Raw genomic sequence first — 15,718 nt, forward strand, 5'->3', positions numbered from 1 at the left:
TCACAAGGAAACTTATTACAGTCAGACTTGGAATGGTAGGACAAAGGAGTCACACTTTCCCCTCCTCATGTGGCTGTAACAAAATGTTGATGCAAAGATGAATGTGTGCAAATTTGCACATTCATCTTTAATTGATACATATCAATAGTGTTCAAAACAGAGTCTAATTTCAAGTTTGTGTGTTAATTTGTGTTAAACCAGATTATTGCCCAGATTAAGACAAATTATGCAATATGTGCATGTGCATTAGCTTTAAAGCACAGATAAAATCTAATTGTCAGTTTTGAGGGATTGCTGAGGCTGAAATTGTTCTGGATAGTGGATGTGTCCTGAATTAACAACTGTGGAGGCCACTTACTTCCAGCCCCATGAAAATGCCTGCCACCATTTCTACCTCAGCCCATCATTGTTGAAACCCTCTGTCACTTTTAGACTCAGCTATTCTGATGCTTTCCTTCCAGCCTCCATCCTTCTATAATTCCAGTCCAAAATCTGCAACACATGCTGTGACATTTATCCATCATGCCATTACTCCCTGTTTGTTGACTGACAGTGGCATCAATTCTCAATGAATTACCTTTAGAATTTTTTTTCATGTATAAGTTTCTCCGTGGCTTTTCCCACCTTATGTCTGCAATTCTTGCTAGCCCTTTATCCCCTCCCAAATGTGGCAGGACATTATACTTTGGTAGTCAAATGTTGTTGACTTGACCTCGCTCCCCTCTGCTAAAACCTTTAAAAAACTCATGTCTGAGCTTCAGCCATCTTTCCAAATCTCTTCCTTTTTGGCTTGACATGTGTTTGCATCCAGACGAAGGATCATCCTGACTCGAAACATTGGCTCTATTTTCCTTCCACAAATGCTGTCAGACCTGCTGAGATTTTCCAGAATTTTCTGTTTTTATTTCAGCAATCTTGTTCTGGCATGTAATCTCAGTTTCTTTCTCTGCCTGAATTGCTGCTTTGCCTAGTTCTCTCCAGTACATCTCATTCAGTTGAGTGACTTAATTTTCCAAACTCTTCCTTTCGTCTTCTGCATCAAGCAATCTTCTGTTTGAACCTGAGTAGTTCTTTATTTCATGCATCCACTTTCGCAATTCATGCAGTTTATCCATTTCTGAGTTTCTTCTAAGGTGAATCCATAATTCCCTCCAACAACATTTGATAACAATCTCTCCCTTCTCATGCTGTACATATTTTCAGTCAACGGCTATTCTTTCTTTTGTTGTAGTTGCATCAAACTCTACTTCTACATTCGACATTTCTTCCTTCTTGTCTTTTTTTAATTAGACAATTCTCCTGAATTGCTAACTTGTTCAAATGGTTCTGTTCTCTCTTTGGGATTGTCCCCCCCATTGCTAAGCGCTCCTCAGCACCGCCAAACACCAGACAGTTTCCACCTCTCTGCAGCATGTCAATTTCTCCAGCTCATTTGTGTTTTCCACATGACTGGTAGTTCAATCATTCAATTGGATCTCTAGAGATTTCCCAACAGTGGCCCTGGTCCAATTTCTGCTTCAACAGTATGGTCTTGTAGTAGATGATACAGGATATCGTACACGAATGCCATGGATCAAATCCTTGAGGTGCTTCACTCTGAGACAAGCAGTTCTCTCACTGATCATGAAACTGATAGCATCCATTACATGGGATTTCCTTGATTCTTCTCGAGTTCCATGCTATGACCTCTGTCGTTGAGTTCTGCTTGTGGCTTTTTCTCTCAATTGTTTTCACCTTTTTACTTACATCTTCATGCTCTAACTCTAATTCCTTCCCTGCTTGCTGGTAAATGTTGTACTGTTTCTTACTGGCCCTACTAGAATTTCTAACAACTTCCACCTTATTCAGAATGCTTGTTCTTTTTTCTAAGCTTTGATATAGCGATATATCACTTCAATCATTAGATTAGGGGTCACAAACATTTACTTCATTTTCTATAGTTCTCGGTTAAGTTTATCCAAATCTTTTTTTCTTCACTCTTGCTACTTCTTTTTCTGTGGCTTGTCTTACTTTAAGATTGATTAAGTTTTATTGTTTGCTTGTAGTTTATTGCTAAAACTTTCAAAGAACTTCTCATTACAATACAAAAAGATGGGCACAACTGGGTCTTGTTGCTACAGCTTTTCATTTAGTCATTTAGGGTCCTCCTTTGCCCTCCTTCTAAGGCTCATCAGTATTCTCCTTCCGGGGTCTTTCGTTGCCCTCCTTCTGGTCCTCCCCCTCTCTGGGATTTCTCAGTATTAGAACAAAACAAAGAACAAAGAACAATACAGCACAGGATCAGGCCCTTCGGCCCTCCAAGCCCGTGCCGCTCCCTGGTCCAAACTAGACCATTCTTTTGTATCCCTCCATTCCCACTCTGTTCATGTGGCTATCTAGATAAGTCTTAAACGTTCCCAGTGTGTCCGCCTCCACCACCTTGCCTGGCAGCGCATTCCAGGCCCCCACCACCCTCTGTGTAAAATATGTCCTTCTGATACCTGTGTTAAACCTCCCCCCCTTCACCTTGAACCTATGACCCCTCGTGAACGTCACCACCGACCTGGGGAAAAGCTTCCCACCGTTCACCCTATCTATGCCTTTCATAATTTTATACACCTCTATTAAGTCTCCCCTCATCCTCCGTCTTTCCAGGGAGAACAACCCCAGTTTACCCAATCTCTCCTCATAACTAAGCCCCTCCATACCAGGCAACATCCTGGTAAACCTCCTCTATACTCTCTCCAAAGCCTCCACGTCCTTCTGGTAGTGTGGCGACCAGAACTGGACGCAGTATTCCAAATGCGGCCGAACCAACATTCTATACATCTGCAACATCAGACCCCAACTTTTATACTCTATGCCCCGTCCTATAAAGGCAAGCATGCCATATGCCTTCTTCACCACCTTCTCCACCTGTGACGTCATCTTCAAGGATCTGTGGACTTGCACACCCAGGTCCCTCTGCGTATCTACACCCTTTATGGTTCCGCCATTTATCGTATAGCTCCTCCCTACATTATTTCTACCAAAATGCATCACTTCACATTTATCAGGATTGAACTCCATCTGCCATTTCTTTGCCCAAATTTCCAGCCTATCTATATCCTTCTGTAGCCTCTGACAATGCTCCTCACTATCTGCAAGTCCTGCCAATTTTGTGTCGTCCGCAAACTTACTGATCACCCCAGTTACATCTTCTTCCAGATCGTTTATATAAATCACAAACAGCAGAGGTCCCAATACAGAGCCCTGCGGAACACCACTAGTTTAACAACACCAGGTTAAAGTCCAACAGGTTTATTTGGTAGCAAAAGCCACACAAGCTTTCGAAGCTCTAAGCCCCTTCTTCAGGTGAGTGGGAATTCTGTTCACAAACAGAGTTTATAAAGACACAGACTCAATTTACATGAATAATGGTTGGAATGCGAATACTTACAACTAATCAAGTCTTTAAGAAACAAAACAAACAGCAAGAAAGGATGTCCCGAGGCATGGTACATTGGGGAAACTATGCAGACGCTGCGACAACGGATGAATGAACACCGCTCGACAATCACCAGGCAAGACTGTTCTCTTCCTGTTGGGGAGCACTTCAGCGGTCACGGGCATTCGGCCTCTGATATTCGGGTAAGCGTTCTCCAAGGCGGCCTTCGCGACACACGACAGCGCAGAGTCGCTGAGCAGAAACTGATAGCCAAGTTCCGCACACACAAGGACGGCCTCAACCGGGATATTGGGTTCATGTCACACTATTTGTAACGCCCACAGTTGCGTGGACCTGCAGAGTTTCACTGGCTGTCTTGTCTGGAGACAATACACATCTTTTTAGCCTGTCTTGATGCTCTCTCCACTCCCATTGTTTTGTTTCTTAAAGACTTGATTAGTTGTAAGTATTCGCATTCCAACCATTATTCATGTAAATTGAGTCTGTGTCTTTATAAACTCTGTTTGTGAACAGAATTCCCACTCACCTGAAGAAGGGGCTTAGAGCTTCGAAAGCTTGTGTGGCTTTTGCTACCAAATAAACCTGTTGGACTTTAACCTGGTGTTGTTAAACTTCTTACTATGTTTACCCCAGTCCAACGCCGGCATCTCCACATCAACACCACTAGTCACAGGCCTCCAGCCGGAAAAAGACCCTTCCACTACCACCCTCTGTCTTCTGTGACCAAGCCAGTTCTCCACCCATCTAGCCACCTCCCCCTTTATCCCATGAGATCCAACCTTTTGCACCAGCCTACCATGAGGGACTTTGTCAAATGCTTTACTAAAGCCCATATAGACGACATCCACGGCCCTTCCCTCGTCAACCATTCTAGTCACTTCTTCAAAAAACTCCTACTCCCACTGCCTACACTGAGATTGGCATTGCCTCTTGCTTGAGAGCTTATTATCTCCTCTGAGCTCCAGCATTGCCTCTTTCTTGAGGTTTTTATTCCTTTAAAGTCTTGCATTACCCTTTTGTGTGTGGGCAGCATGGTGGCATAGTGGTTAGCACTGCTGCCTCACAACGCCAGGGACCTGGGTTCAATTCCGGCCTTGGGTGACTGTGTGGATGTTTGCACATTCTCCCACAGTCCAAAGTTATGCAGGTTAGGTGGATTGGCCATGGTAAATTACCCCTTAGTGTCCAAAGATTTGTAGGTTAGGTGGATTGTGGGGATAGGGCAGAGGAGAGAGCCTGCGTAGGATGCTTTTTCGGAGAATCAGTGCAGACTCAATGGCTTCTTTCTGCACGAAAAATAAGAGCTGAAGTTTTTTCTGGCCTTGCCCCAATATCTAGATACACTCAGTTTGCAATGGGATTCAATGAACAGTGATAAGGAACCAGAATTGTAGTCAATTTCCTTAACAAATGATAGGACAATGAAAATTCAAAATCTGCAGTCTTGCAGAGTAATATCTAATACAAGTCCTCAAGTAACCAAAAAGAATAGTTCAGGGCAATTGGCAACACAAAAATGGATTTCATTAAATATACCTTTTGGTGGAAGGAAAAACACATTCCTGGTGCTTGGCGAGAAATGAAGGCTTCACTCTTCTTTTCTTTATCAGATGTTACTTTCCTGGATGTCTGCATTCCTGTTCGTTTTAATCTCATTAAATCTGTACAACAAAAGGAATATTAAATTATCAGGGAAGGGTAGCATAGTGGTTATGTTACTGGACCAGTAAACCAGAGGCCTGGGCTACTGTTCAGGAAACATGAATTCAAATGTTTACATGCAGCTGGAGAATTTAAATCCATTTAATAAACAATTTGTTTCAGTACTAGTGCCCATGGAAGTATCAGATTGGTGTAAAATCCAATCTGGGTCATAATATCCTTTACAGAAAGAAATCTGGCATATTTTAAATGGTCCGACTTATATGTGAATGCAGAAATACATTAATATGGTTGACTCTTAATTGCCCTCTGAAATTGATCAGCAAGCTACTCAGTTATATTGAACTACTCGAAAAAGCTCTCTTAAAACAAGACAGACCATACGAAGTAAAAACAGAAGTAGGCCATTCAGCCCCTTGAGCATGCTCCACCAAACAATAAGATCATGGCTGATTTGTTTCTGTTACATGTTCTAGGTTCCCATCTACCCCTGATAACCTGTGATTCCCTTGCCTAACAAGAATCTATCTATTTCTGCCTTAAAAATATTCAATAATCCCACCTCCATCACCTTCTTAGGCAGAGAATTTCAAAGTTGCACAATCCTCTGAAAGAAAATATTTCTCCTCACCTCTGTCCTAAAAGAGCGACTCGTGATTTGGAAACGGTGCCCCCGAGTTCTGGGCTCATCCACAAGAAGAAGCATCCTTTCCACATTCACATTGTCAAGACCATTCAAGCCCTTATATACTTCAATAAAGTCACCGCTCTTTTTAAACTCCAGTGGAAACAAGCCCAGTTGGTCTAACCTTTCCTCAGAAAACAACAAACTTCCTCTGAACCACCTCCAATGCATTAGTATCCTTTCTTAAATAAGAAGACCAAAACTGCACACAAGGGGTGAATTTTCCCATATTTTTTCAAAGTGTCAGGCTCAAACTGAAAACTAGCATGTAGCTCTCCAGCTACACAGCTGAGATTTTAGTACAGATCTGAAGCCTCTCCGAAGAAAAAAAAACTAAGTGGGCAGGGTTCACGCCATCATTGTTCTCAATACTTCTTTAAACTTAATTTTTCCAAAACATACAAATCTTTTATGTCTTTTCTTATTGTTCACATTTTTGGGATCAACTACAATTTAATAACCTTCTCTTGTTTATTGATGGAACTGTTGCAAACTGTAAAGGGACTCCGCTCCCCTTTGAAATTTAACAGGTGAAAAAAAATTAAACCCCCTTCTAACTCCTAATACAAATTTTTAAACTTTATTTGTTTACTTATAAGACCATTGACTGTAGCTTTTTTACAAATGTATGCATTCTGGATTTTCACTCCTTTCAATCCTCAACTCTTCAGGACAAATGTTCTCCATTAACCTTTCACAAACAAGAACAGAAAAAGTGCCGGAAGAACTCAGCCAACCTGGCGGCATCTGTAGGGAGAGAAAGTAGAGTTAACATTTTGAGTCATTTAACTCTTCATCAGAACTAAAGGGAGGGAGAATGTGAGAGATTGCAACAAAAGGTAACAACTTTAAAAACAAAAGACAGGTGGCCTGCTTTGGAGGGGGAAAGGGGTGTTTGCATTGAGACAATACATGTATGAGATATTCAAAAAAGGGGTTTAGGATGGAGGAGAAAGGTCACAATCTAAAGCTGCTGATCTCAGCGTTGAGTCCTGAGGGTTGCAACATGCCCAACTGGAAGATGAGATGCTGCTCTTCCAGCTTGCGCCAGGCTTCACTGAAGGCCAAGGATGAACATGTGGGCATGAGAGGAAGGTGCTAAGTTAAAATGGCAAGCATCAGGAAGGTTGAGGCCCTCTTTGTGGACTGAACAAAGGTGGTCCACAAAACGGTCACCCATACTCACCCACATGTGTGTCCTGGGTCAGCTGTAATGCTTCAGTGAAGCCCGGCCCAAGCTGGAAGACCATTCTCCTCCATCTTAAAACTCTTTTTATAAATATCCCTTACATGTATTGCCTCAATGCAAATCCCCCACCACCCCTCTGCGTCCCACTCTTTCGCAGGTCCAACACATTCTCCCACCCTTTAGTTCTAATGAAGAGCCAAAGGACTCTGCTTTCTCTTCTTACAAATGCTGCCAGGCCTGCTGAGTTTTCATAGAATCCTACAGTGCAGAAAGAGGCCATTCGGCCCATCGAGTCTGCACCAACCACAATCCCACCCAGGCCCTATCCACATATCCCTACATATTTACCTACTAACCCCTCTAACCTATGCATCCCGGGACACTAAGGGGCAATTTAGAATGGCCAATCAACCTAGCCCGCACATCTTTGGACTGTGGGAGGAAACCGGAGCACCTGGAGGAAACCCACGCAGACACAGGGAGAATGAGCAAACTCCACACAGACAGTGACCCGAGCCGGGATTCAAACCCAGGTCCCTGGAGCTGTGAAGCAGCAGTGCTTACCACTGTGCTACTGTGCCGCCCACATCCATTGCCAGCATCCTCTGTTCTTCTTTCAGATTCCAGCGTCTGCAGTATTTTGCTTTTCCACTAAATTTTCCCCAGCTTAATTAAATCATTTACACACACACAGATACACAACCTTCCTTATAGAAAAGCCCAACATTCCTCAAAACTATTTAAAAGAATAGCATTCATTCCCACACTATGCCAATTTGCAGCCCATCAGGTAAAGGTAGCAATATGAGTTGCAGGACAATCAAGCACTTAAAATCTGAGAGCTATGAAACCCCTATACATAGGCATTTCAGGTAAATTTGCAGAATAATTCAAGCCTTAAAGTACAAAGGTGCACAACTGAGATTTAGGACTATGCAAACAGTGATGGCAACACATTCTATAAATTGGAGTTCTTGATTCTTAGTTCCATTGTACTGTTAGAGACTTCAGGACAGGAGGGAGAGTAGATAGTAAATTGGTAGGGGATATTTTTCTCAGATCCAGAGATTTCACCACTACTAAAGTAAAGTTAAAGTTTATTTATTAATCACAAGTAGGCTTACATTAACACTGCAATGAAGTTACTGTGAAAATCCCTGAGTCACCACACTCCAGCGCTATTCGGGTACACTGAGAGAGAATTTATCATGGCCATTCCACCGAACCAGCATGTCTTTCAGACTGAGGGAGGAAACCAGAGCACCCGGAGGAAACCCATGCAGACACGGGTAGAACCTGCAGACAGAAAGTGACCCAAGCCGCGAATCGAACCCGCGTCTCTGGCGCTGTGAGACAGCAGTGCTAACCACTTGCCACTGTGCCAAGGTACTAGTACCTCGTTCAATGGAAAATTGTTCAGGTGTCAGTCTATAGTGAGTGCTTGGCTTATTCTTTAGAACCATGCCTAATCGTTCCTTTTGCTTTCTGCATGTAGGCACTTTATAGTCAGGGTTACTTGACAGTGATTAGGAATGGTGATTGATTTCCCCTTTATCAACCTAGAAACACTGAGGCAATTTGAGCACATAACATGTTGTAGTAAACTGTATGGAATATAGATTTGATCTAAAACTGAAGGCCAGTATTTAACCGGCTGAATCATCAGGCTATCAGTTAGATGTACTTTTATGGTTGCTTACATGTGGCAAATTAAACAGCTGTTAAATGCTCTAGCCGCCACACACCTACCTGATGATTCCAGTCCTTTTGCAAGAGTCCATTTGGCAACCCTGCCATCTGCAGCAATGGAGATCAAGGTCCCCTCCTTTTCATCTCCTTTTGAGTTTCTGTCCTGTGCAGTCCACTTCAGCTGCCAGACTGGGCCAATATGTTTATTTAGATCATTACTGTAAATGGTTAAAGAGGTCACAATGCAAATTCTCAAATTAAAAATTGTAATTTTGGAGCATCTATCTGAAAATATTATATCAAACATTTCATTAGGATATTAGTTTGTCAGTATTTGCAGACTGGAATCAAAATGCAATTAAATAAACATCGCCCAATGGACATTTTCATTCTGAGCTTGAAAGATTAATGTAATCAATATTAAACTTGGATTTGTCTTCCTGAATCTAAACAGGTATGCATGTTTTGCTGGAGATAATCTAATGTAGCAGGCTTATTTTACAAAATGGCTGAAGTGTATCACAACTTGCACCTGGGGGAATCCTATGTCTCTCTCAGACTACCTGCCTGTGATAATGGATGTATTTATTGGTCCTCTTGAAGACAACATTGGTCACCACCTTGATACAGTGATTATGACACTGATCAAGAAATGCCACAAATGTATCAAGTGGAATCTTGGAATATACTGGAGGCATATAAATTAAGGGCCTTCCTCAGCATTGGCATTGTCAATAAGGCTCAGTTCAGCTGTCATCGTTGCACAAGGATCTGTGACAGCCTCTCAGGAGAGGTGCAACACTGCCACTTTGACAACTAGAAGAAGTACATCTCTGACTGTATGCCCTTGTTACAAGAACCTGCTCGTGGTTCTGCTTCCATCCATCTCCCGCTTAACCACCCAGAGGCTGCCTCTGCAGCTGGCTTTAAGGTTGCAACTATAGAGATCCCTGTGACTGCAGCTCCCTTCCTTTCAGGTGTTCCCGGCTGAAGGGCCTGCTCCTCAGTGGACAATGCCAATGGCAGGTGGGAACTCCTGGTCTCTAGGGCCATTCTTCCAACCACCCACCCACTCTTACTGAGCTCATTTTCATTGTCCTCAAGTAAGGAGCCAGATGGCTCAACTGAGTTTCAGCCCAAAGCTCTGGCACCTGAACTCCCCTCCAGCTGCAATATATTGTGGCTGTGTTTCTCCAGTCTTGCTGTGAAGGCATGTTGCCTCACTTGATGTCTGCTGACTTCAGCACTGACCTGACCCCCCCCACTTGATTGCTTCCCTACTGTACCTGCTATATGACTCTGATATCCCATGGCTCTATGCACTTTGTGCAAAGTTGGATTAGACCAGTAACATCCTGGCCAAGTGTCGTCTGAAGTACCTTGTTTTCAGTTTTGAATGGCTGAACAGAATTCCTACTAGGCATGCCATTCACCCTTCATAAAATCAGAACCTGTCGAATCCCAAACAAGTTCACAACCCCCACCTGCCCCCCAACAAGACTTCACGTCTCCCTCCCCCTCACCTTAATAGGCCACCTTCAAAAAGGCCCGAAAATCCCATCCATAGTGCAATGTGACCAAGGTTGGAAAAATAAATATTCCAGAGTTCACAATATTTCAAAAAAGCCTGACAGATGAAAAAGGGGGAGCAATAATCCTGTTAATAAAGAATGCCACAAGGAAAAGAGCAAGAAAAGATCTTGGCTCAGAATACCAGGAAAAAGATTCAAAAAGTGTGGAAATTAGGACTAACATGGCTCAGTAAATGCTGGTGGGAATAGTCTATAGGCTCCTGAACAGTAGTGATACCATATATCATTAAAATAAGAGTAAATGAACCAGGAATATAAATAAAAGCTCTTAGAAATATATGAAAATGAGAGTAGCTAAAGTAAACGTTCAACTCATAGAAGCAGAAATATGAATATTATCATGAGAATGAGGAAATGGCAGAGATGTTGAACAAATATTTTGTGTCTGCATTCACAGTAGAAGACACAAATTCCATCAGAGAAATAAAAGATAACTAACAAGTTAATAAGAGTAGGGACAGGTGTTGGGAAAATGTCAGAATCTATTATTAAGAAAATCTTAGCAATATGCTTAAGAAGGTCATAGTATGATCAGACAGAGGCAACATAGTTCTGTGAAAGGTAAATTGTGTTTGACAAATTTATTGGTGATTTTTGAGGTCTTAATAGTAGGGCGGATAATGAGAAGCCGATATATTTAATATACTTGGATTTCCAAAAGTGCCACATAAAAGATTAATATTGAAGGGAAGGGCTGATGGCATTGTGGATAGCATACTGGCATGAATGGAAGATTGGTTAACAGAGAGGAGCAAAATAGGAATAAACAGGGTATTTGCAAGTTGGCAGATTGACTAGAAGAATGCCACAGGGAGTATTGATGGGGACCTGGCTACTTATAATCTACATTAGTATAGACGAAGAGGATTAAGGATGAGTTTATTCAAGACTGAGCTAAGACATATTTTTGGTCTCTCAGGGAATCAAGCAAAATGGGGAGTGTGTGTGAAAGTAGAATTGAGGCAAAAGTTCAGCCATAATCATATTGAATGGTGAAGCAGGCTTGAGAGGATATATGGTCTACTCCTGCTCCTATTGCTTATGTCTAATAGGTGATTGTGTTGATTAAGAACAAAGAACATTACAGCACAGGAACAAGCCCTTTGGCCCTCCAACCTGCGCCAACCATGCTGCCCGACTGAACTAAAACCCCCTACCCTTCTGGGGACCATATCCCTCTATTTCCATCCTATTCATGTATTTGTCACAACACCCCTTAAAAGTCACTATTGCATCTGCTTCCCCTACCTCCCCCGGCAGCGAGTTCCAGGCACCCACCACCCTCTGTGTAAAAAACTTGCCTTGTACATCTCCTTTAAACCTATGCCCCCTAGTAATTGACTCTTCCACCCTGGGAAAAAGCTTCTGACTATCCACTCTGTCCATGCCCCCATAATCTTGTAGACTTCTCTTAGGTCACCCCTCAGCCTCCGTCGATCCAGTGAGAACAAACCAATTTTCTCCAACCTCTCCTCATAGCTAATGCCCTCTACACCAGGCAATATCCTGGTAAATCTTTTCTGTACCCTCTCCAAAGCCCTCACAGCCTTCTGGTCGTGTGGCGACCAGATTGAACACTATATTCCAAGTGCAGCCTAACTAAGGTTCTACAAAGCTGCAACATGACTTGCCAATTTTTAAACTTTAAACCCAATGAAGGCAAGCATGCTGTATGCCTTCTTGACTACCTTCTCCACCTGCATTGCCACATTCAGTGACCTGTGTACCTGTACACCCAGATCCCTCTGCCTATCAATACTCTTAAGGGTTCTGCCATTTACTGTATATTTCCTATCTTTAATAGCCCTTCCAAAATGCATTACCTCACATTTGTCCGGATTAAATTCCATCTGCCATCTCTCCGCCCAAGTCTCCAAGCGATCTATGTCCTGCTGTATCCTCTGATAGTCCTCATCACTATCCGCAAATTAGTCTCAATTTCAATAAGAAGTAATGCAACATGGCTGGTACTATGCTAAAGTAATGACAATGATCATCCAATGACCTCACCTACTGTCCAGAACTAGCCCATTTTCAGGGTTGCGTATATTGTAGATTGCCACAGTTCCATCATAGTGGCCCACTGCCAGCAGATTGGGGCTATCTGCAGAGAACTCCAGGGCTGAAACACCACTGTCACAGTAATAAACGCGTTCAGGCCACTAATGTAAATACAAAAGTTTTTCTTTAGTGAGGAAAGTAGAATTAAATCTATTAAAGTCACATTTTTACTGAAAAGATTGTTCTTCTAATGAAATCTGAGACAACATAAATAAAAATCCAGAGATGTAAAATAGGCTGCCGACTCACTTTCAATGATTTCATGTATTTGGAACTTTAAAAAAAGGAAATGTGGGATGCAATTGCTCATTCTTAAAGAGGTAAACAAATAGAAATAATTTTGTCGGCTTTTGGAAATGCTCATATCATGCAAAGAAGGATAAATGAAGAAGGATTATTATAGATATGTAGAGTCACAAAAATGCTCTGGGATCAAAAGAATAGCTAATACTTATTTGTTCCATATTTGCAAGAACCCTCAAACAGTCTCTCTCTCTTCATCATCATGCACTACGAGAGCATTGGCAACCATGAATCTCCATGTTATTTTTGCACTAGAGGTGTGATCATCTACATTGATGATACAGCTTGTAAGGCTTTTAAATAGATAATTCTTCATCTATCTCAATCTCTTTTACTACTTATCTTTCTGATAGACTTTCTAAATTATGACTTTTAATTATAAATTATGACAAGGCCAAGAAATTCCAACCATCTTTTCCTGATTTTGGTCAGCAGAGTTCTTTTGGTCTCAAATTTTACTCTTCATTGTTAGTGTGACTTGTCCATAATATCTTCATTGTTTGCCTCAAAAATAAAACCACAACTCCACAATTTCAATTCTTCTCTACATTGCTTCACTCATTGTTCAACACTCACTTCCTATGTCAAAGCTGGTGTCATGTAGCATAACAGGATTTTTAGCTTTGTTTTCATGACTAATTTTGTGTTGATTATAATCATTTTAACTTTTTTGAAATGCATCTTTGGTCATTCCAATCCTTCGTTTAATTTCATGTTCACAATTTCTGTCCTAGGTAACAGAATATGTCTACATATTTCATCATACATGAATGTTAAAATATAAATGTGGCAAATAAAAAACTGCCTTGACTATGTTATGTTTCCTTTTAAACCAGGCCTGAAATGGAGACTATCACTCAGTTCCTGGTGCTGCCTGAAGACAGATTGCTGATAAAAAAAAGTCTGCAATTTCTTTGAGCTGGGGATAAGTCTACAGGTTGACAGGTGGGGATGGAGACAAATGCATTTTCTCTCTTTGTAAAGGCATTAGGAAAATATATTACAAGATAGAAACCCTTGAGGACCAAGGGTTATGACAGAAGGTGCATGTTTGATACCCTGTGGAAATCCTGACATGCAGATCTATATGGGAATTACCCAGGAAGTTTGAATTTCCAACAGACAATTCCCCTGCTCCCGTGACCTTCCACAGAAATCTCTGACTCTATTGGACAATTCAGTGGTACTTATCCAGGAAGTGTAAGACAAATTAAAACCTCGGGTGGAATTAAGAGCTGTGACAGGTGGGAAAGTCAGCATGATTCCCGCTGAATGGTGGGATGGATTTCACACACATTTTCTGTTTTTCAGCTAATTAATTATGCATCAGTGAATAGCTCGCCAAATCTCATGGTGGAGCGAGTAGTGATTCAGCCACCCCACTGTTACCTCATGGGTTAAAGGTCCTGGTGCCATATTTATAAGGGACCTGCACAGACATTTACTCATTGCAGGCTAAGTGTGTACTGAAGGTCTAAACTTGTATGCCAACCAAACGTGCCAAACCATCTGCTCCACGGTTCAGCAAGGCCCCCCTTTAGATTCCCCTCCAGGTTGTCCAGGAAAGGTGGGAAGTCCTCTTTTCTCAGGATGGGAGCAGGAGGTCCTCCCATCTGACCACACAGGCCTTGGAGGCGGTCACCAGGTAGGTCAGTGCCTGTAGCACCCAGAAAGGATCACTCTGCAGTGCAGGAAACAAATGAATGATCTGAAACAGTCCACCAGCATAAGGGAACCTTCTACTCACTGTAAACTCACACTCTCAGAAGGCCCTCAGGCAGTCTAAGGCTTAGCGTCAACAAGGATGTCACTGTCAATAGGTAGGACATCAGCGCTGATGGTCTGCCAACCACTTTAAGATCACCATCTTGTGCAAGATCCTAAGTGAGCTCAACACATTCAGCAGCCATGCATGCTTCTAAAATGTTCTTTCATCCAAAGTGCTCAGTCAATTCTTCTGTTTTTGTGCTGGACAAGTTCACTCATACTCAACAGAAGAGAGCCAAGACCGAAGAGGATACCTTGGGGCTGAGGATACTCTTCTTGGAGCAAGCTACAGAGCTGACTGGAGAGTACAGAGATCCTTCCTGTGCAGAAGGTGAGTTTGGCCTCCCACAACAAGTGTCCAACCAGTATACATCAGTCATATGCGGACAATGATGGTGAGTGACCGAGTGTAGGAGCCTGCTCAATCAATCACTAATTATCCTTTCCCTATTCCAGCTACCAGCAAGAAAAGGCAGTAGAAGAGTTTGAGCAAGTGCCTCAGCCCCAGTCCCCAGTCAATCTCAAGTGAGGAACCATCAGATGAAGATCCATTACTGTGTTCACCTGCACTCTCCACCCAATCCAGATACACACACCCTGGTAGGTCCCAATTCCAGAATAGGTTTGGGGTCACTATCTGGTGACCACCTCATGGACACATGCCCACAGCGGGCAGAGGCAGTGCAGCTGAGGTCTCTGACCATCTGAGTACTGCTGGAGATTAGGCCCCAGTAGAGTTTTAGTCCAATGAAGAGCCTCTACAATCAGTCCTAAAAGATATGTTGGAGATGCAGAAACAGATAGGGGAACATCAGACAAAGTTATCTGAGGCTGTCACCACACTAAAAAGAAAGATGGAGGAGTCCATTTTGTTTGATGTCATCGCTCCAGCATGCAAATGCATTGAGGTCTCCTTGGGAAGGGTGGACCTGACCTTGGAAACCATCCAGGTTCAGCAGAGTTTGATGGATTTGTGCTTGGATATGCACACCATTGTCCAGCTACGGATGAATTCCAGTAGTGGTTAGATGAGGGAGGAATTATCGTCATCCTGGTGTCCCTTCTTGTCAGGGAGGGACGCTTGGTTACCCAAAGTGAGTACCTTCCAGGCACCCTGGGGTGGTCCACTTATGACACTCTAAAGATGTCCTGTCACTCCAAATCTTCTCCCCTTGCGACCTCATCAACTCCAGCAGGTCAGGCTGAGGAGAGTGCACCTGCCCCAGAGCAGGAGAGCCTTAGCAGTCCAGGGCCACCCAGGCCTCTCTTGCCTCCAAATGATACCTGCCAAAGTCATCACAGACGACAGGACATAGCAGTCAGCAGGCTGCCTCCATCTCTGC

At 42.7% G+C, this 15,718-nt stretch overlaps 1 protein-coding gene across 1 annotated transcript in view; it reads right to left on the minus strand.

Moving 5' to 3' along the window:
- Positions 1 to 15,718, minus strand: part of dnai4 (dynein axonemal intermediate chain 4) — a 99,142-nt gene that overhangs the window by 26,586 nt on the left and 56,838 nt on the right. The window contains exons 9-11 of the mRNA XM_078219373.1: positions 12,255 to 12,406; positions 8,713 to 8,870; positions 4,964 to 5,088 (exon numbers count right to left, since the gene is read on the minus strand). Of these exons, the coding sequence (XP_078075499.1) occupies positions 4,964 to 5,088; positions 8,713 to 8,870; positions 12,255 to 12,406 (435 nt within the window). The remainder of the gene's footprint in view (positions 1 to 4,963; positions 5,089 to 8,712; positions 8,871 to 12,254; positions 12,407 to 15,718) is intronic.

Source organism: Mustelus asterias, chromosome 8 (genome assembly GCF_964213995.1).
Source record: "Mustelus asterias chromosome 8, sMusAst1.hap1.1, whole genome shotgun sequence".
Taxonomy (NCBI): domain Eukaryota; kingdom Metazoa; phylum Chordata; class Chondrichthyes; order Carcharhiniformes; family Triakidae; genus Mustelus; species Mustelus asterias.